A 22,431-nucleotide genomic window follows, 5' to 3' on the forward strand; every position below is an offset into this window, starting at 1 on the left:
TTTTTTTAAATGAAAGAAGGAAACAGCTTAGTCCAAGGACCAGAGAGAAACATTTCCAGTCAAGAAAGTCTGAAAAGAACATTAAAGCAGAGTTTTGAAGGGGGAAGGTTTGTTATTACTATGCAAATACTAGCACTAACACCATTTCTTAAGGTCAGAGTGTGACATTTTAATACTCACCTGGTAATATTAGTACTTTATCACTGGAGCTCAGAGGATAGCCATCTTTGTACCACGTAAGAACTGGGGGAGGAACAGCACTGGTCTCGCAGTACAGCGAAAGGGGATTGTTGACAATCACATCTTTACTTTCTCCACCTCTTCCTGTATCTACTGTGTTACCAGCTTCCCATTCTTTGTAAGGCTTTTGGAAACTAGGAGGAACTACAACCCAGGAGGGGAAAAACATTAGAATTTTCCAGCAGAAATAGCTGGTTTTAAAGAATTGTTAAAATACCAGCAGTAAAAATTAAGTGTATTAAACTAACCCATCCCCTCAATTCAAATCACCCAGGAAAATTCTAGTTCTTTTCACCAGAATGAATAATTGAGCAATTTACTGGGTATTTTCTGAAGACTAATAAATAACAGTGTAAGAATACCTGATAACAAAACACAGGTGGTATTAATCAACTATAATATTTAAAGAGTAAGTCCTCTGGTTATAATTTCAGCTAAATTTTCTGAAATAAGTAATGATTGTTTTCTTGTATTCACATATAGTGTGTAGGCCAATGGACAGCTTTTGTCTGGGGTCTGTAAGTACTACTTAGTACAGATTAATAAAATATGACAGCTTAGTTAAAGCTGAATTAAAACTTTTTCATGTCATTTATAGGAAGATCAGAGTTACTATGTCGTTCCACTGACTTCAGAAATACTGCATAGGTCACATAATATGAAAGAAAGAATAATCGAATACTGTATTTCTTAAAAATGAGCAAAATATACATGAAATGAAAATCATACAAAACATAAAAGCATTGCATTGGACCAAGCAGGCCTAAAGGATACAAAATTGTAAAGAATTCCAACATCCCAGAACATTAGAGAAGAAGGCTACCAGAAGAATTTTATCATCTGAACTCTGTTTACCTTGTATATTTACATCAAATTCCACTTCATCCTCTCCAGCAACGTTGGATGCCAGACAAGTGTAACGACCAGTGTCTGATACTTGAGCCTCTTTAATCTGCAGAGTCCGGCCACTAGCTTGGATAATGAGATGATCATCTGGTTTAAGTGGCTGTAATGTAATTTTACATGGAAATTAATACTTGTCAAAACATAGCCATATTTCTGGAAGTGATATCTGTCTCCTGGTCACATTCAGTTTGTTTCAAAATCCTTCCTAGGCAGTATACTGGGAGGAAGAACACGTTTTGGTATTCTGTCTGTTTTGATACTCCTAACAACAGAACATCCTTCAGTTTTTGTTAATGCTTCCAGCAAGGTCTGCTTTCGATCTAAGCAAAGCAAGCAGCTGCTTAGGACACCAAATTACTGAGGGCCACCACTTCAGACACAGTCCTAAGCCAGGTGCTCTTGGGATGGCAGCCTTGGCCACTGGTGGGGCAGCCCAGCTCTCCTCTCATCTGCTCCTCCTCTCCCTCAGACCAAAAGCCCTTCCTCCCTGAGTAAACTTGAACCTAGCTCCATGTTCCTGGAGATGGTTTTCTTTTCATGGTTGTCAGAAACTCTGCTTCTTCACCTTTCTGCTCTTGGCAGGTGGTCTCCTAAGAGGATGCGGTTTTACATCACTCCCAGTCCCAGCTGGAAGTTGCTGCTGGAAGGAGCAGCGCTGTCCACAGCAGGTAAGGGCTCTCATGAGTTCAGTCACCGGCCAAGTCAATGAGCTGATGTAAAACCTACACATGTAAAACTATCAGGTGTTTTTTATGAGCTGAACAACTCATCTAACTCACCCTAGAGCCAAACAACCACTAGCATCTGCTGCCCAGCAAGGGCACGGTGTGACCATAAAACGGATGCAGCAGCAATGCAGATACACAGGATAAGGTGTTACTGTCCCTAAAATTTTCATCACACATGACAGCAGAGACTACACTAATAAACCTGTATCTCTCATTAATGAAAATGGAACACATTAGGCAGTCAGCCCTGAACTCCTGGCCTGCAGGGGACAATGAATTTAGTCCGTGGATGTGAGTGAAAGCCATTTACCCAGGGGCAACATATGAAAAAACTGCTGCTCTGACAGTGGCAGCAAACTGCTTACAGCCACTGTCTTTCTTTGGGGACCTCTCAACTCGCCCCAACATAATTTTTCATTAGCAATACAATCAGTAGACCCAGGAGATCCTAGAATTACAGCACACGCTCAAAACAGACAGTAGATACACACAGCCTCTCCTGTGACTCCAAGCTGTTTCTGCATGCTCAGCAAACCCAGGAAGAGCTGGTCCAGCTGCAGAGGCCAGCAGCCTGCCACTCGGTAAGTGCCCTCTCAAGAACAGCTAAAGCAAGAGATTATCTTGTCCTTTCTTACGGAAGCATTGCACTGTTTCTTTTTTATTTATAGCCAGCCTCCAGTAGACTGCACATCAGCGCAATTCTGTAGCGGTGCCCTTCCAAACTGCTCCTCCTCCAGACCCACGTTGTTGTGAAGACTGTGTGTGGCACGAACCATGCCTCGCTCCCCCTCGCAGAGGATCCAGATGCTTTTGCGGCTTTGTGAGCTCTGCCAGAACCAAGTGGGAGGCCGATCTCTGCATCTGCAAGGGCAGCACTTAGAGGAACCAAGCATGGGGGCATTGTGTAACAGGGCCTTTGGGGACTTTACACAACGGGAAAGGGACATGTGGCCATGCTATGGGATGCTACTGCTAGGCAGCACCCTCCCCCTTTACAGCCCAGGCCAGCGGTACGCCCTGGAAACTCCAGCAGTGAAACCTCAGTGGCACTGCCAAGCACCCACAAAAAAGCAAGGGTGGCAATCTGCAGAGGTCCGGCCAACAGCAAACATCTTAAGATGCACAAGGGGTGCGATCCTGCCAGCAGGATGGTGGGAAGGTGACTTCCTGCTGGCCTCAGCACTGCAAGTGAGCCTGTTACAAGTGACAGTGAATATGCACTTGTCTCTGTATGAAATGCACCCGGTAGAAGGAATCAAGTTTGTGACTGGCCTGTCCATCCTTGTACCAGCTGATGGCAGCAGCAGGAATGGCATGAACTTCACACTCCAGGGTCAGGCTGTGGTTGACTTTGATCTTCACTTCTTTAGGGGAGAGACCCATCCCTGAGATATTCCCTTTGTTAATGGTGGGTGGAACTGCACGAAAACAAAATGGAGCGAGAGTGACTTTCCAAACTTACTGTCTTATGCAGAACTTCAAAATTTACTGGACAAAGGGAAAACCTGGACGATAACTTCAGGGAAAGGAAGTGCATTCCCCCTATAATCTGCCTCTTCCCCATAGGTGAATTTTAATTTTTTTACACACACACACACACATATATATATATATGTATTTTAAACTATTTTTAGTATATGTATTATACATAAAAATATACAAAACTGTGTTCAACAGTTTCACACATGCAAACCTAACTATCGCCTTACCTAGCTATAGCACTTTATTATGTGTTCGGCTTGAATTCTCTACAGTTCAGTGTACTACAAAGCATTTTAATGGAAACTAATATTCTCAGAAACATATGTTTGAACTGAAGTCCACACTCAGAGTAGCTGGTCAAAACTCAACATTTCCATTCCATTGAAATCCCAGTGTTGCAAAATCTCGTCTCCTTCTGAATCAGAATGAAACCAGAACATTTCAAAATTCTTAAGCTACTCCCCATCCTGGTCTCATAATATCTTTTAAATTATTTTAAATGCTTTCAAAGCATTTTCCGTTCTTTTTTCAGTGGGAAATTTTAAATTCTCCCTAATGCATACAGTACCATAACTGACAGTTGCAATGGCATTTGGAAGTGGGGAGCTTGATGTTGCTACGTAGCCATACTTCCATAATGAACTTTTGTCATCTTCTCATTATTCCAAATCCAATGGGGCCTTATTAGGGACTTGGCGTACTTAAAATAACAGCACAGTTACTGTGAGGGAGCAAACCAAACTCCAATGTAGACTAGGAAATAAAATATAGATGAAAAATTATGCTTGACAGCCAATAATTAAGGGTTTGAGCATTAAAATAGAGTATTAGGCACAAACGCTCAAAGACAATGTGCTGACAGGAAGCCATGAACGGGAAAGCTTTTGTGCATAAGGTATTTTATGGAAGGATATAAAAATAGCATCCTCCCGTTTTACCTTACTCAAAAAAGTTTCCAATTAAATGTTACAGGTCCCCTCCCCTCTTTTGTTCTATCATAGTTTCTTTGCTCACATCTCCCGTTGTGCTGCACTCATCTGATTTGAAAATCAGTATCAAAAAAAGCATTTTGGAAGAAACAGGAGTTGGATGTTTCTTAAATGTCTTCCCCTGGGTGGGATAAAGATTTTTTAGCCCAAAAGCAGCATTTGTAAGGGATGCAACAGCAAACTCTTCTGGTGTCTTTACTCAAGCAATGCCATGAGCTAATACAGATGTTTGCTAAACAAAGCTATGAACAGAGATCCTTGTATTCGCCAGGATAGGTAACACTGCAAAGGGGAAGAAATGGAAAAATGAAAAAAAAATAAAATTGTAAGTATTTACGTACTGTAGACTTTTACTTCATAGTGTTTCAAAGTTTCTCCAGCCTCGTTTGTGGCTATACATGTGTATCTTCCAGCGTGGTCCTCCTCTGCTTTTAGGATCTGCAGTGTTCGCCCACCTTCCAAAAGACATCATTCTTTATAGCATCTATGTTACACTCTTGCTTCCCAATTATTTAAATAGTTCCTGCAGCACACTTTCAACCCTTTGGTCCAAATTCTGCTCTTCAACAAACATGAAAACCCGATTGTTTTATATATACTCCATGTATACTGTGTAATAAATGAGTGCACAATTTGCAGGAGCGCTTTGGATCACAACTCCTGTTGCATACAGATTCTTGGAAGATTTGTTAATGTAGTTCTGTACAAGAAATTTCTTGAAGATATTTAGATAGGAAAAAAGTGATTTAGGGTTCTGCACTTCACAGAAAAAGGGAAAGGAGGCACAATCAGTAAGACTAAGCAGAAAGAGTCTATTCCACATACAGGGGTGGATATGAGCCTCTGGACTGCCTGTTTCAGAGCACTAGTTCATTTGAAAGAGGCCTTAACCCCCTCTGGAGAACCGACAGAAGCAACAGCTACAACGTGAGAAGTGTAAACATGAATGAATCAGTAGGATTTAAGATTTCAGGTGGCCTCTACAACTCTGACGTCCATCAGTTTCTCTCCCATAGTATCTTGTTTGCTTATGATTTATACTGTCTGCGTTCTCAGAGGTGAGTCACTATTTCGTTTGGCTGCAGCTCTTTTCAGTCTGCATTCCTAAGGACTATTCCCCCATGTAGTAATTCAGCTCCTTGCTACCAGTATCAACGCATCCTTCCTCTGAACACCTGCAGTTAACAACGCTAAAGTACTTGTTTATCTACATTGCTTCAGTGTTACCGGTGAAGCTTGTTCCTGTTTTGCACCTCCATAGATGTGCTAGGTAAGAGTTACTCCGCAAATTAAAAATGGCAAACTACTAATGACCTAGAAAAATGCCAGCTCGTTCTTTTTACTGATGTTGTTTATATTACTATCTAATTCTCACACTTAATTTCGAGTTATTTACCATTATTATCAACTCCAATGAACTTGTTTACCATCACTTAGCTTTATGGAACAAAAGGATAAATACCTAAATACGAATAAAATACAAGTAAATAACCAGTTATTTGTGAAGCACTTAAAAAATATTTGAATGGGAATTGCTACAAAGTACAAACATTGCACTTAACAGAAATACATATCCTTTGATTTTTCAGGAAAATCTGTAACAGGAAACTAAACAATAAAAGAATAGAGTGTGATGTTACTTCTCAATAACAACAAAAAAATTTACCTGGCAAAATGCGGATATTTCTGTTTGATTCTAAAGGATTGCCATCTTTCAGCCAGGTGATTGTAGCTGGAGGATATGAGTAAGCCTCACAAACCAACGACATTGGACTGTTGAGGATAACAGTGACATCTTCTGTATTTCCATGGCTGTCTGCACCCACAATGGTTGGAGACACTAGGAACAACAAAATTATTAACCAAAGTAAGGACCTCTGTGAAAAGCCAATTTTCTGTTCCCTGTTCAGTCTAGGAATCTGGCTGCAGCCTTAAATAGCTGGGAGGCGGTGCACTGAAACCTAGAACCAGACAATGTTCCTCTCGGTTTACGTTTTGTCCAGAAGTCAAGGGTCAGCCCTTGTCGGTGGAATCCCTCCCCCCTGAGCCTTTGTCAGACACAGGTCACCAGGACGCCAGCCACCACTTCTTGCACAGCAGCTGGCAGAACTGCTGCTTGATGAACCTGTGAGCACAGACTGGTAGGAAGCATGAGCCTAGGAAATAAGGATGTGGAAAACAAACTCACCATTGTCTGCACTTGGTTATGCAATAACTGTCATTAAAAAAAAAAAAAAAAAAAAAAAAGAGAACTGCAGATGGTTTCAGCTTTTATGAAGAGATCACAATCTGAAGTGCTCTTCAGATACTCCCTCCTTGGATCACAAGAAGCCAACGTACTGTCCTGCTCATTCCATACAACGTCCTGTTGCAGTTCCATGCTTTCTAGCTCTATATTATCTGAAGCACAGCACTGCTTTTTCTATCACACTACTATTATTTATCAATTAATAAGCTATAAAATTTTAATTGTAGACAGGTAACTTAAGCATTGCTGTAACTAAAGTGCTACAGAATTCAAATATGATTATCTTTTTCTTACTGAGATGAGTATTTTTTCTGCAAGAGCCAGCCCAGCTTACCAAGTACATTACCAAGTCTTACCAAGTACATTAAGACTGTAACTTTTGCTCTTATCTCCAGCTGTATTGGATGCAAGACACGTGTATCTCCCTGTGTCAGTGACTTGAGCATTGATGATTTGCAAGAAACGCCCACTGGACAGGACCTTGTGATCTTCATCCTCAGTCAGAGATTGCCCATCCTTTATCCAGGTGATCTGTGGTACAGGGTTCCCTTAACGGAGTAAAGAAAATGGCAAATATTAGTTGTTGTATAGCCTCTAGGATATGCCAAGATTTCTGAAAAACAGAAAAAACAGTTTCAGATGCCCTTTTAAAACACATCCTTCAGAGACATGTACTGCAATATGCACTCTAAATTCTTTGAACCTCCTAAAGTAATATACACATCTTAAATTCCACAGGCCTTTAGAGAATAAATATCACAGCTACTATCCTCTTGGCTACATTTTATACAACCTTTATAAGAAGGACTGCTTAGTCCTGCCATAAGCACCATGGTTAAATCTGAAATTTAAAAATCCCATGAAACCAAAAATTCCATTAAAAACAATCTGTTCAGAACAAATGATTGTAAAATCATAGAATCACAGAACTGTTTAGGTTAGAAAAGACCTTTAAGATCATCAAGTCCAACCATTAACCCAGGACTGACAAGCCCATCGCTAACCCATGTCCCTAAATGCCACATCTACATTTCTTTTAAATACCTCCAGGGGTGGTGACTCAACCACTTCCCTGGGCAATGATGACTGACATCACGGGTTTGATAAGCAAAGATAAGTAATATTGTAGATTTTTACCTATCACTTCACACGTTAGGGTAACTCTGTGCTTCTCTTTCACTTTCACATCTTCCAATTTATTTTCACCGACAATCCCTGGAGGCACTGCAAACAGACAAGACAACAACATCAGCAAGTATTACATGCAACAAAGACAGACTCAGGCTGTATCTCAGCATATGCTTCCCTTAATGCCATCAACTGATGAACGGCTCAGATCTACCAGAAGCAGGTCCGGTGAGAGACATCTTATAGCTAACCAGCTGTGTTCTGCACCCCTGAGCCTTACAAGTTCACACAAAGGGCAACAGAGGACCACAGATCCATAAGTCTCACTTCACCTTCAGAGCCAGGGAGATACTCAGGGTGCTGAGCGGTACGGTCTGTAGGGCAATATTTCTGAGTACAGTCAGTAGGGCAATGGTATTGAGCACTTGTTAGCGGGGCCAAGATTGATTTTGTGCACCAGCAGGTTTTAAGTTTGTGCATAAGTTCTATCACCCATATTAACCTGCAAGTGATTTACTTGTGCAAAACCACGTGCTTAAGTTGAAGAGTTGTTTGGTTTCCAACAGTAATTGAAAGCATCTATCTAGAACTCTAGGGAAAGAATATACTGGCGGGGGGGGGGTGGGGAAGAGCTTATCTATTCACATACTACGTGGGTTTTTTTCTTCCCTTACCGGCATGCTCAAAGCAATACAATAGATTACCAACAAGTCGATGCTGCATAAAGGCATACAGGCGTTTTATGTAAATGCAGCTAACTCCATACAGGCAGATGAACAAATTATATAGGTCTAAAGGACAAACTTATGTTTCTCTAGGGAAACAGATGACAATACCTTAAAATACCTATGCATCCCTGAAATAGCTAACTCAATACAAGGAAACCCTTACTATACGGCTGACCACTCGATGACATGTTTCCAAATAATCCTGGTCAACAGGACTGCACAGCCTCACCGGCTTCTGGATGAAGGAGGCCAGATTATGAGTGCGTTGGTAAGTAGCTGCGGGGGTGAAGAGCTCGGATCAACTATTTCTTTCAAGATAGAGGCATTTGTAGATTCAGGCCAGCAGAAAATGGCACAACAAATCAAAGTAGGTCGGGGGTATAACACATTGAAAAGGAGTTCTATAGTTATAAGAAAGCAAGCCCAATCTCAGAAGGACTTTGCAAAGTTTTGTAACAAAAATGCCAGACTAGGGAGCCAGATACCATGCTTTAATATCCTACCAAATGCAGACTTTCAGCTTAAACAGAAGACTAAAGAAAGAGGAAATAAAATATATTCAGCAGATTATTTATGATCCACCACTAAGTTGGAAGCAAAAGTTTTATAAAAACACAAATCACGGCAATATGCAACATTTATTGTCAACAGAGAAAAATAACATTACACCAGATTTCTGAAATAATAAAAGACACAAACTAGAGTGAAGAAGGAAAAAAAAACTGAAAGAGGTTTGTATCTCACTTGACTGGAATGGCAAAGATACTACTACTGCAGTGTGGCTAAAAGCTGGCCACCGAACAGGACACACAGGGAGATGCGGGTGAGCAGACTTCAGCGTGCAGGAAGATGTGGCCAGTACTGGCACGGTCACCCACTGGTGATGCAGTTACGATCAAATTCCCTGCTGTGACTGTACAAGCAATGCAAAACAGACTTTTGTATGGTTTCTAGTGTCCAAATGCAATGAGACAAAGATGCATTAACTACTGAAGGAATTAGGTGGGGGAAAATACAACCTAAAGCCATAAAGTTCAGGACTTGTAAGTCAAGTCAAAAGTTACTATTCATAAACAGACCAGCTCATCACTTTGGCCCCAAAATAATACAGTAAGATGTCAACACGCATTAGTTTCAGAAATCTGACAAAGCCACACCAAATACTTTGCAAATGCGTAAATATTATGCTTATTACACCAAGCTCTCCATGCAAACTTGCTCGCCTTTTGCACCTCCTACGACAATTTAGAGAAACACTGGTATGTCTCTGTACAGTTCTTATTTACAGTCAGCCAGTGAATATTCTGTGTCACTATCAGGCCACATTCCAGTAACTTTCCTCTAGAAAGACAAAGAAATTACCGGGGGGAGGGAAGAGAAGACTGAACAATGGAATTTTCCACTTAGCCCACTTGAAATCAGCTTCACCGAGCATTTTTCTTCAAGGCAAACAAAGCCTATGCAACAGAGATTCCCAGAACCCTCAAGAACACCCTGCTACTAAAATCCTCCAAAGAAAACAGTAAAACAATGAATGCTTTTCAGTGTTTACCCATCTCTTCCATTCTACCAGAGTTACACTTCCATGAGCTCATCAAATAAACATGAACTGACATGAATGTGAGTTATCATTGACAGGCTGAGTGTGCCTAAGTCAGCTGAAGGCAAAGGAAGCTGACAGCGCTCAGCACCTTAGAGAAAAGCAACTTACAGGAAAATGATTTACAGTAATGCTGTAAGACAACCTGCATCAGGCCTGGTAATTACTGATAAAAATAACAGTTACTAACCTGAAAAGCAGTATTTTCGGGGGAAAACACTGGTTTTATTTTTAAAAATAAGTGACAAAATTACGTATTAAAAGTTCCAAATAGCTATCTAAAGAGCTGGCTGTGCCAGTCCTTGTCTAAATACATTAGCAGGATCACCCACTACCACACTTGGTTTATATCCTTCCCAATACCAAAGGTTCTACAGACTGAAGGCTTCCACTGGATCAAAGATCTTTATTTTGCAGAAACAGTTCCAGCTCCAGTGCTTAATGTCAGTGTTGGTTCTGGCTCTGCCTTCATGTCTTTGTTGCGAGAGGTTATTACCATCATGCCACTCAGCTATACATATTATACCCAGCACTGCTGGTTTTAATTCATGAGTAATATCATACAGCATTGCATCTATTTGCATTTGAGCACTAGATACAACAGTTACATGAATTTCATATGGTTTCCTGGGGCCGTAGTTTTCTTTTGACTGAAATTCAGGCCGGTGCCAAAAGAAATTGCGCTATTCCCCTGACCCCTCGACTCTTGTTATCTTCCTTTCACCAAAACTGGCATTTATAGGCTGTGTGCTGAACCAGTAGGGAACCGATCTGGCTGAAAGCTAAATTGACCAGGAAAACACAAAAAAGCCACCCTTCCAGATCACCTATGAACTGATTCACTTGTTCATGACACCCAAGGAATAGCGAAGCTATGAGCAACAAGAAAGAGAGGATGGGAATCCAGCCATGGGCATCTCCAAGACTTCTCTCCCACTGAAGCAACAACCTGACTGAAGCCAGTTACATAGACACAGCTCCTTTCCAGAAAAGAAACAAACAAACCACAAAACTGAAGTAACTGCCATTTACTCCAAATTATGCCCAAAGAATCTTCCTTTTAAAACTAACAAACAGCAAATTCACATATAGAAGTTCTTTTTAAAACCTGATTTTCTGAACCATGTTAGCAAATTCACTTTTCCCCCCTCCCCTAAGGATGTAGGTTTTAGCATAACAATTTTTAAAATACCAGCAAAGGACAGGGTAGACCCCCTTATCATCTTCTACTATAATTAAAATTATCACATACTTACCCAGAATAGAAAGGTCAAAATCCTTCCTCACTTCTCCTGCAGCATTGGTCACTACACAGGTATATTGACCTTCATCTGCTACACTCGTGTGTGTCAAACGGAGCGTTCTGCCCCCTGACGAGAAAGCCAAAAAACATCAACATTGAAGTCCTGCTCCAACCAACATGCTCCCAAACTGTCTGTGCCAACCTGTAACTTTCTTTTTAATGTTTTGGGTAAATTTACAGCTCTGATTTTCTTTAATGTAGTCGATTTATTTAATATGCTTTCTTTTGTTGAAAAACAGGAAGAGAAAGTGACGGACCTTACTCCTACTCCCATCACTTCTTTATGTCTGCTCAGGCCCTCAGCTCCTCAGTGCTTTTAGATCTGTGCTTAATACTGATCATACTATTCCTTCTAATTAGTAACTTACAAACTACCCTGACACATCCCCCCCTTTTTTTTTTCCCCCTCCAAAAATTACATTTAAGTGAACTGTGAGGTAGTCAGACATTTTCCAGGAATTTCTGGATGAAGTCAGTGACCAACCAGAATGATCACTGCAAAGTTCAAGACCACCTGCAGCACTGGCACAGAGATGGAACACGCTCCACACAGGTCACTCAAACTACATACAGGGGTACAGTGCACACATGATCTATCGATCGGTGCAGACACTTCGGACGTGGAGGGAACGCTGTGTTTGCAATATGCAGGGTTTCTGCACGTACTCCCATGCAGGGAAATGGGACAGAACACAGTGCCTCAGGCAGCGGGAGTTCCTGAGTACTTTGCTATACAGAGAATCTAAATGACTATATGGGAAAAATAACGAAGCCTCATCAGAGGTGGCTGGGTATGTATACATAAGCTTATTTTTATCAACACATACAAACAGTCCTTAAAGTTATTTGCACATATACAGATAAGGAATAAAATCCCACCCCTCTCTTTTAGCATTTGTATTAATTGTGCCATCAATAATAATGACAGGTGACAATAGTACTGGTTTACAAGTAATGTTTTAAAGTAACAGATTTCTCTTAACACTATAGCAGAGCAGTTGCTGGAACACATTTGCACAGGCATGCTAGTTTAAAAGGAAAAAGATTTGCAAGTATATTTGACCAAAGGACCAAGAATATCCCTGCTTTGCCATAGCAGAGTTACTTCTCTTTGCTTCCTTTTTGGCAAAGGAACAGCAAAACAAACATCGGTGAGCATCTAAGTGTGAAAAAGAATGTGGTGGCCACCCTTCAGCTTTTTCCAGTTTCTTATTAGCAGCTCTCACATTATCAATGATTACCACAGTACCTCACATCTGAACTGTGCATCTCCTGCCTGCAGATATCCACAGGGTCTCATTATTGGGATATATCCCAGAAACGTATGGTCGTGGTCAAGGGGTTTGAAGGAAAAAAAGATGCTGACCTGGGTAATGGATGTGCCTCTGCCCAAGGAATCCCACCTGCTGGGGGGAGTACTGTGAGACTGAGGAAGGCTCGGGAGCAGCCTCATGTGCCCTTATCCCTTCTCCCATCCACACGTGAACAAGCCACATAAGGAAAATGAAGCAGATACCTGCCTGCAGGAGACACTGACTTTCACTGGTATCACATACCACAGCACACCCAGGGCTCCAGTGCTCAGGCAGGATAGAATTTTCTACATTTAGCTAAAACTTATTAAAAGCTAAAAGCTTTTCTCCTTCTTAAAGCTATTATACAGCTTAACGCATGGTCTGCAATGAAAGCAGACATGGTACAGTGGAATTTTTTTTCTTTTTTTCCTAAAGGATATATAGGAAGCATCATCAAAAGAAAACATCAGTGTAATATCTGCATTAACAGCTTAGAAGTTGCCAGCAGTGTGTCCACACATTTAAATCATCTGCAATGCCAAGTATGTTTTCAATCAACAGAACCAAAATCTTCCTTTGGCAAAGTATTCCACCTCCTAAATTAGCTAAGAGGGGGATTTTGTTATTGTTTTTGTTTTTTAACAGCTGTACAAGCACAAATAAAGTTCCAAATGCCATGTTGGCTACAGTTCACTACCACAACTTGTAGTTTTCTGAAGCACAAAGTTTGCTGGAAAACAAAGCACTAAGTTCTGGCACGTTTCCCCACTCCCACTGCAGCTAACGTTCAGGGACAATAAACATCTTTTTGTCTCTCACCCTTCTTGACTCGGCAATCCGGGTGGTGAATTAGCGTGGGTGTAGAAATCAACAGACAGAACAGAAACAGTCAAGCCCAGAAGACATTATTTTTGTTGATGGCAACTTCACACAAAAAGGAATGCACACCAACCAGATAATAATCAGACACCCACTCCTTTTTCCATGTGCCATATGTAAAAACAGGAAAGCAGAGGCCAGGACTACCTGTAATGTTTAAAGCTACACTGATGAAAAAAAAAATCCTGAAACATTTCAGCTTCAAATCCAGTCATAGCTGAGCTTATAAATACCTTCCAGTTCCTTTACCCATCTGACAGTTTCCTTGTGCTCATGCTGTACTTCGCATGGTGGCTATGTCAGAGTATTAGAAACTTCATCAAAACTTACTTTCATGAGATTTCTAGCTGTGAGGGCAAACCCAAGATCAAAGAAAGATCTCAGTTGTAACCAAATACTCAATTGCTTCTACACCCTCCAAAAAGCTGAGCCCCAGACACATGAAGTCAACACAAAATGTACTGCCTGCCTGGTATGCATTTTCCATTTGTAATCTCAAGGGCTGCTAACTCAATTTCCTACTGTAAACACAAAGCTTTAACAGCACTGTGGATGCCAGTCAAGTACTCTCACTTCTCTATGGTATTGCAGGAAGATATTTTTTACAGGAACAGATACCAAGCCACTCCTATATTTCAGACACCTCTGTCAATTACTACCATCATAAAGAGGCACCTGAACTTTTTTTGTAGGTTATTCCAGCCTGAAAATTGAGATCCCTGATGAATTTGACCTGTTTCTCTGCTTGCCTAGCATAAGTTTCTCCAGATCCTATGGACTAGCCTTCCTGCTAATGCAGTGTTCTGTGCTGTCTTTGACTGATCATCTAATTCCAGTTTTTATTAGATAACATTCTGAAGATCATATTCACTTAGCTCCATGGCCAGGGAAGTATTTTACATGCATTAATTTCTGAGGCTCATGAACAGGTTTCCCTTTGTTTTAATAGACAGAGCCACAGAAGTGAAAGATGTGTTCTGTTTGCTGTCATTTGTATTCATTCTCTCAAAGATTTTTCCTCTTGAGAACACGTGAAGGGGAAGAGGTAGAGAAAACTCATCAAATGAGAGCGTAACGCAGTATACATACTGGCACTGACAAAGCCAGAGTTATCATCTACCATACTTCTGGAAATAAGCGCTGGACTAGCATAACAGCCAGGATTACAGTTTAATCCATGTCACAGACCAAACAATTATCACGCCTTTGGCCCATACACATAACGTTTGGCAACAACTTCAATCGTTTACACTAGCTACTCACCAGGCACTCCAGCCAGTCTGACCCCATTTACTGAAAAGCTTGGAATCGAGTAACAGCTTCTCTTCTCTCCTTGTTTGTATAGATGATTAAACCAAACCTTCTTGCATGTGAAATAACAGCACTGTAGATGCAGAGGGCCCTTTGGCCCCTTCCCTTTTTTTTTTTTAATTTTTAAAATGACTACAGCTTTTGTACCTGAGAGGATTCGCACTGAGTTGTTCAAAGTGACAGGCCACCCATTCTTGAGCCATGTTATTGATGGCAAGGGAATTCCTGAAGCTTCACAAACCAGAGAGATGGGATTCTTCTCCACAATGCTAACATTTTCAGGCATCTGCAGGTAACCAGCAATACTTGGGGGAACTACAGAAAAGAGTAAAGGAAAGTCGTATTTCAGAACAAATAAAAATTACTGTTCCTCTCAAAACATTCTGTCATCCAAATAATAATTCACTAAGACAAGCTTAGCAAGTGAAGAACTACACAACTGAGACATCTAATACTATGCACTCATGACAATTTCTTACTGTTTAACAGTATGGAAATATTAAAATCCAGTTTTATCAGTTCTATTACCTTTATTTCATGGCTTAAGATTCATAGCAAATAACAGTTCATAATAGTTCTGTCCATTCTACATTAATTATGATTTCCAGTATCTAATGAAACACTAGGGAAAATTCTAACCCTGACAGAACTAATGGAACCATGCTTTTTCTAATGGAAAGAATAACCCTCTATTAAAATAACTACCACAAATTTATTTTTAGATTTTCTCTGCTAGGAATAAGAGTATTTCCACTTCAGAAGCAGTTCTGCAGTTCTACAGTTCATACCTTAGAACATAAAGCCTGAGGTCAAAGCCTGACCAACATCCTCCAGCACTCTGAGTAGCTTGAGGAGGTTTGAAGTTTCTCTTTACTACCCAGAAGTTTGATAATACAGTACAGCAAATATTCCAAATAAAAAAAATACAACTAGTCAATAATTTTGGCCTCTTGTTTTCAATAAGAATTCCTGTGTTAGTGTAATTCTCGGATCAATGCCATGAAGTCAAAATATGGAATTAATTATAGTTGGAGGTGCCATCTTTCAATTCCTCTGATTATCCGCTTCCCTTATGTAGAATAATCAGATACTTGAGATTCGGGCCATCCTTGGGTAACGGTCCTCTGGTAGTGGCCACAAGCAGGGTGTTCTTGGTTAAACCTTGATTTCTATCTCCAATAGAAAACTTCCCATCATGAGACTCACCCCAGTATCATATAAAATTATACCATATCTTGGTTTTCGCCTCTCGGGAGATGGAGCAGCTGGGGGTGGATTGATATTAACAGGGACAGAGGTAAGTTTTTTAAATTCAAGATTTATAGAATTGGGTTTGGATTTTTGTAATGGTGCAATTGAAACTGCATCACATGTAAAGGCTGCAGTATATATAGGTGGTGCATTTAGCTACACAACTGTTTCCTGGATGTCCTTGGGTGAATTTTGACGTCTAATTTGTTTCTGCCCATTTTGCACATACTCACCATGAACATTTAAGTCGTATTTTCTGTCAGATAGCCCTGCCACACTGGCAGCAACACAGACATAGCGGCCAGTGTCGGACACCTGGGCATTTTTCAGTTGAAGCAAGCGACCACCGTGAAGTATCACTACGTCCCTTCCAGGGCCCAGCAGACGGCCATCCTTCATCCATGTGATTGCTGGTTCTGGAATGCCCTGTACCTTGCACTCCAAGGAAATTTCATTACCTTGGGTGACAACAACTTCTGATGGGTGGCTACCACTGTTTAATATAGTTGGTCGAACTAAGAAAGAAAAACACAGTGTAGAAGTCCACTGGAAGGCACATTTCAAGATCTTCACCTGTTTCTGAACAGAGCAATAAAGTCTGACAGATAAGCATTTTAATAAAGACCAGTTATGGCAGGTTACTGCTGGCAAATCAGTTAGGAGCACTCTGTAATTCATAGCATTTTCCACAGGAACAACAAATAACCTCCTCTCATCTTCCTCTATCCCATGAAGTAAAAGTATTTTTAAAAATGCAAACAGGAGAAAAAATAAAATTTAAAAAGACCGCCCCAAATGCTGTCAATCTCTACAGACTTTTGAAGATTCTTCTCTTTCATTGGATTGTTTTAAAACACCTCCTTTTATTCCTGACCAAAATACAGAAGTAGCAGTAAAATCTTAGGGAAATTCAAGTTCAGTTAGTTGTCATCACCACTACAGTCTGATGATGAGAAACATTACACTACCCAAAAACATTACATCCCTAATCATCTGTGGTCAAATGCACTTTCAACAGGCCTATGGCAATGCCTTGGTCAAGCTCTGAGTCCAATTTGCCAAAATTTTAACCACTTAACATTCTCCTCTGAGTACACTTAAATTGTCCTATAGCTAGACATTACTCTCCGAAAATCTTGCAGCTTAGCATCACTGTAGTGGTAACATTTTCATAATGTAACTCTGTTGGTAAACCATGAGCAGAATTTTTCATGGTAACTTACTGTATACTTGCAAACTGTATTCTTTCTTTGCACTTCCAGCTACATTTGAAGCAATACAAGTGTAAGATGCAGCATCAGACTTTTCAGCAATTGAAATCTGTAGCTGTCTGCCTCCAGATAATATCCGCACCCTTCCAGAAAGGTCAGCCACCAGTGGAGAGCCTGCAAGAGACATTCTTTCAGATAAAAATATAGAAAATGTAATGAGCTTGTTCACATGGCGTAAAGTCTACCGGCTCATTTTAAAATTACTGAGCTGCACAATTGTCCATTTTCAGAACTGCTCTTTCAGTCTTCCCAAATATCAGAAACTTTACGCAAGTAGCTTCTGAGAACGACCCATATGAACTGCCAACCTCGTGGCATACAGCAACCCGAGCTAAAGCACAATAACTCACCACCCTCACATCCACCCAGAAAGTTTTGGACACTTCCACTGAGCAGCAAATTCAACACTTCCAGTAAAAGCTGACTCACTGTCCAGTATCTAACTGTCTCACCCAGCACAGCCAGCACTTAGAAACATGTAATTCAGTTTTCAACGCCAGACCATCTGTGTATTGTGTGTCACACAGCACATGCGCATAGCCCAGGAAATCCTCAGCAGAAATGTGACAGCAAAATAATATTGTGTTCTCTGATCAGAATTTTCAATCTTGGAGACCTCTGATTAGGCAACTATCTTCATCTTTACAAACTGCAGGAAGACACTGTGAGAACAGGAATATACCTGCCGCTGGTAACTCTTACAAGCTGAATTTTCATTTCCCACTTGTGCATTTAAAATCCTCTCTATGAACAAGCACACCAAATGTCAAACATGATGAAAAATCTGGCTCTCGAGTAACATCCAAAACTGCATTACTTTCCAACTGCCCTTCTAGACTTTCCAAAAGGTTTAAGTTTCCTTTCTGCCATTTAAGTGTATACGCTTTAGCCTTGCAGTACATTATTAGAATATGCGATTTTGGCTTCCAAGAGACAGGATTTAAAAATAAATTGATAAACTTTGTTTTCACTGAAAATTCTATGCATTTGAAAAAGTGTTTTCTAATTAAAATCTGCTCTTTCCACAAGCCAAAATTAATTAAGGTAGGCACATACCACACTTAATTGTGTCATCTAGAAAAACAGAGATGAATAGGCAAGTGATTAATAACACTTTTACCACACTGGAAGAGATCAACATCATATTTTGTCTAATATTCTGTCTCCAACGGTGTCCATGTTTAAAAGGACGTGCTAAAGAGCACCTGCATTTGTCTATGGATTCACAAGGAAGTGTTTGTCAACGTTACTTTAACCCCTAAAGCAAAAAGGTGTGCAGACTGCTCTTAAATATTAAGATGGGATGAGAGAAAGCTTCAGTAAATCGCAAAAGCAATTACTACAACCAGATGTATTTTCATCACTTGGCAGCATGCCATGGCTGCAATTTTAAAAATAACTCAGAGAATAGGGCTATGTTATGGACTGGATGACGGGGCAGAGACCCTCAATGCAACACCCCAGGACTCCACAGTGACTCGCAGCCCTGCCGACTGGGATCCACAGGTAAGTCTTGTCGCACCATGGTAAATAAGCATATTGAGAGGGGTTAAGTGCTTCACAGTCCATTTTTAAGGCAGCTCAGGCATCTCTGCACTGTGCTTCTCCCACACACCTTTAGGAACAACAGCTAATCCAAGGAGAGGTGAGTTAGAGACAAGGGAATAAGCTACTACTGCCATTCATTTTACTCAGTATCGGGACTGTTTAGATATCTGCATGCTTGAACTCCTCAGAACACACCATCTAAAATGTTCACAGGAAAAAAGAAAAACCGGTAGGTCAGAATTAGCACATTTTCTTTATAAAACAGACAATGGACAGTTACCCACCGTTCTTTTTCCAGGTAAGACTGGGTGGTGGGATGCCACTAGACTCACATATCAGGCTTATCAGGCTCCCTTCAGTTACAGTCAGTTGAGAGATGTCATCTGAGCCATAAATATTTGGTGACACTGAAAAGAAATGTCAAATAATTGCAGCATTTGAAACAAAACATCATCAACCAACAACCAGACCCAAATGACCCTCATACACATTTGTCTTGTTAGGCTCTGAAGCAATTGCAAGGGTTGTATTCTCTTGCTGGCAATGCAAACCAGACCCTGGGTAGGGAATAATATACTTACGACTGACTGCATCTCTCCTTCCAGCCTCTGAGGTCTGGTGCGTGCACAGGCTCAATTTCTGGCTGACTTTTGAGTGGACTTCACAGAACAAAGCCGTTTCTGTGAAGGATGTAAACTGACTCCAACTCGAAGAGCCTGCCACATTCACAGCCTTAGCTCATAAAGCTCTAGATATTACTGCGTGTCCCTGCCCGTGGCATGGGGGTTGGAACCAGATGATCTTTAAGGTCCCTTCCAACCCAGACCATGCTGTGACTCTATGATTAGGTGGAAAGTGACTTTTAAAATTCAGCCTAAGTTTTTCCTTTGGATTTTTCCTGCATCAACACACTGACTGCCACATCCAGGGCTAAGGACCTCATCCCTTTGATTGCCTACTGTAGCAGAGTGCCAGCTTTGCTCTACAGCTCTGACCGCAAGCCAGCTGCAGACAAAAGGGACCACCGTTTTCACTCTGATTCTCAAAGTCTTAAAGAACTTCGGTTCAATCACTAGGGAAGGGATAATTGCCTTCTTGAAATCAGGGAACCATTTTTACCAGATGCAAATAATATAGGCAGAGACCAAAAAAAGCAGAGGAGAATGTAGGTTGAAATTGGTGAATAAAATTCCACTAGCGAATAACTTATCCAGCACATTTTTAATGCACATGACAGTAGACAGCTCCTCCTTCTGACACTTCAAACTCTTATTTAGCAGCAACCAGATGGTTTCCGAACAACTGACTGCAAAGGCCTTTATTGTACTGGGTACGTATGAGTTTCAGAATGACTGACTGCTTTATCGTACTTGCTTTGTATTAAAAGCTTACTCCAGCAAAGCTACTAACTAGCAAAGAATCATCCCTCCTCTCAAAATCCTACTGAAAGGGTCTCACTGAGCAAAAGAACAAATCCATACCCCTCCAGCAGCAAAGGTCCTCTGCAACACTGCAAATCTTACAAATGTGGGGAGGGAGAGATGAGAGCTGAAGATGACACACACAGTAAATGGGTATATGCTTTAGCATGGTAATACAATCTCCACCTCTAATTTAAACACCAGGAATGTTTCTTTTTAATAAATGATGGCAGATTTCTGTACTAAAAATTGTAGTTTTATCATTACAAACCCTGTTAGATAATTCTAGCCTTGTGATTTCAAAGCAAAGCAAGAAATTGATTTGTAATCGCAAAGAAGGGCACATTTCAATTTGCATACGGGGAGAAAATTACGGTGCAGAAAACACACTCAAAAGAAATTATTAAAATAAATGTTCTAAGCCACATTCACCATCTAGCCACAGAAAAAAATTTACTACAGCTATTTCTTGATAACTTTGCAGAGCAAATAAAGCTAGGTAAACCAGGCCTTCTTAATCTGAGTTTCCACGCTTCAGCATTTAAAGAAATAGGAAGTTGGTTGTTTACTTTAAATGGCATTCAAGTGCATAAATAGGAACTACGGAGACAAAACCAGTTAGTTATAGCTCTAAACTACTATCACACATGCAATCCCAGCCCGACAAAGGGCTACGAAATAGCTGGTATTAATTTAGAACCAAACCAAAGCAATTTGAAAAATGTGCATGCTTTCTTGGGACTGTTAAACTACAGCAAACACAGTAACATCTCCCTGCATGAACCTCAGCGGTTGCGTATTTTATGAACTATCACATCATAATTTCACTCTGAGGCCCATTCCCATTCCTGGAATAAGCTTAATAAATCTTACCCCAAATATTGACATTATAGTTCTTTTCAGTTTTCCCAGCAATGTTTGTCGCTTCACAAGTGTAACGGCCAGTGTCCTGTACTTGAGCTCCTTCAATCTAGCAAGAAAACAAAAACCCGGATTTCTTCTTACATTGTGATACATGAAACTTGCAGGGAGAGGCTGCTCAGGTTTCAGATTTTATTTTTACATCTGTCTCCTTAAATATTAATACAATATTACTCCTGCAAAATCTGTACGCAAACATCCAGGTGTCCATGACCTCCCTCGCTCCTCACCCACTACCCTCTGTTGCGCCAGAGGGCCCAATGCTATCCAGTCTCTAATGGGTATCTCGTACCTTTCACAGTGGGTGTAACTCCCCAGAAAGCAATCACCACCGGAGCCTGGCTGCCCAGTTTACCTTCAGTACACTTCCATCTTCAGAGATGCTAAGACCTGGCTTCTTCAGCAAGGGTCGTCCGTCTTTGAGCCACGTCAGCACGGGTGGAGGAATAGCATTGCTCTGGCAGAGCAGCTCCACTGCTTGGCTGATGAGCACTGAGACATTTTGTTCCTCCCCCATGATGTTTGGTGGAACTACAACAATAAATCGAAACAAAGGACCTTTGGCCATTGTATATTTTCCAGAGTAAAAACACAGCGTGGAATTAACAGTCCTCATTTAACAAAAATAAAATCACAGTCACTACCTTCCTGACACACAACTTAAGTCTCCTTTGTATCACAAAAAGCAGCAAAATAATTTTTGTTTCTTACAAAATATCCTCTACACAAGATAGATGCTAGTGAGATACCAGATACAGAGAAACCAGGTAGATAAGCCAAGACTAGCAAAAAAATACTTGAAATATAGACAGAAAGGAAAATCACCTGTACGTAAAAATGGGGAAGTACATTCCTGCTAGAAAGAAAAAGACCTGGTGAGTGAAAAGGCTCAGAAGATAATAACCAGACCCAGGTGCTGAAAATGTCTTAAACTGTTCCAAACAGTGCCAAGACGGATACTGGGCTTTAAGGAGAATTCTGACTTTAGGAAGAATTTTGTCCAGAGGTGGCCAAATAGAAAACAGAGTAAGAACTTATATGGCTGCAGCCAAGTGAATGGGTTAATGACTTAATCATCAAGTCATAATACACAATTACTTTATTGTCTATCTGTTTTGTGTGGTACCTGCTAGCTAGTTATTGCAATTGTTGGCACTGAGCACTATATTTAGATTTGTAGTA

The 22,431-nt window shown here is 40.7% G+C and overlaps 1 protein-coding gene across 1 annotated transcript in view; it reads right to left on the bottom strand.

Moving 5' to 3' along the window:
• The window catches only part of HMCN1 (hemicentin 1), a 202,606-nt gene that overhangs the window by 54,687 nt on the left and 125,488 nt on the right, over nt 1-22,431 (bottom strand). The window contains exons 41-54 of the mRNA XM_027811253.2: nt 21,605-21,780; nt 21,202-21,298; nt 19,192-19,314; nt 17,312-17,473; nt 16,322-16,603; nt 14,985-15,152; nt 11,306-11,419; nt 7,731-7,817; nt 6,950-7,141; nt 6,012-6,185; nt 4,687-4,800; nt 3,147-3,292; nt 1,096-1,246; nt 181-384 (exon numbers count right to left, since the gene is read on the bottom strand). Of these exons, the coding sequence (XP_027667054.2) occupies nt 181-384; nt 1,096-1,246; nt 3,147-3,292; nt 4,687-4,800; nt 6,012-6,185; nt 6,950-7,141; nt 7,731-7,817; nt 11,306-11,419; nt 14,985-15,152; nt 16,322-16,603; nt 17,312-17,473; nt 19,192-19,314; nt 21,202-21,298; nt 21,605-21,780 (2,190 nt within the window). The remainder of the gene's footprint in view (nt 1-180; nt 385-1,095; nt 1,247-3,146; nt 3,293-4,686; nt 4,801-6,011; nt 6,186-6,949; nt 7,142-7,730; nt 7,818-11,305; nt 11,420-14,984; nt 15,153-16,321; nt 16,604-17,311; nt 17,474-19,191; nt 19,315-21,201; nt 21,299-21,604; nt 21,781-22,431) is intronic.

The sequence above is a fragment of the Falco cherrug genome, chromosome 12 (genome assembly GCF_023634085.1).
Source record: "Falco cherrug isolate bFalChe1 chromosome 12, bFalChe1.pri, whole genome shotgun sequence".
Taxonomy (NCBI): Eukaryota; Metazoa; Chordata; class Aves; order Falconiformes; family Falconidae; genus Falco; species Falco cherrug.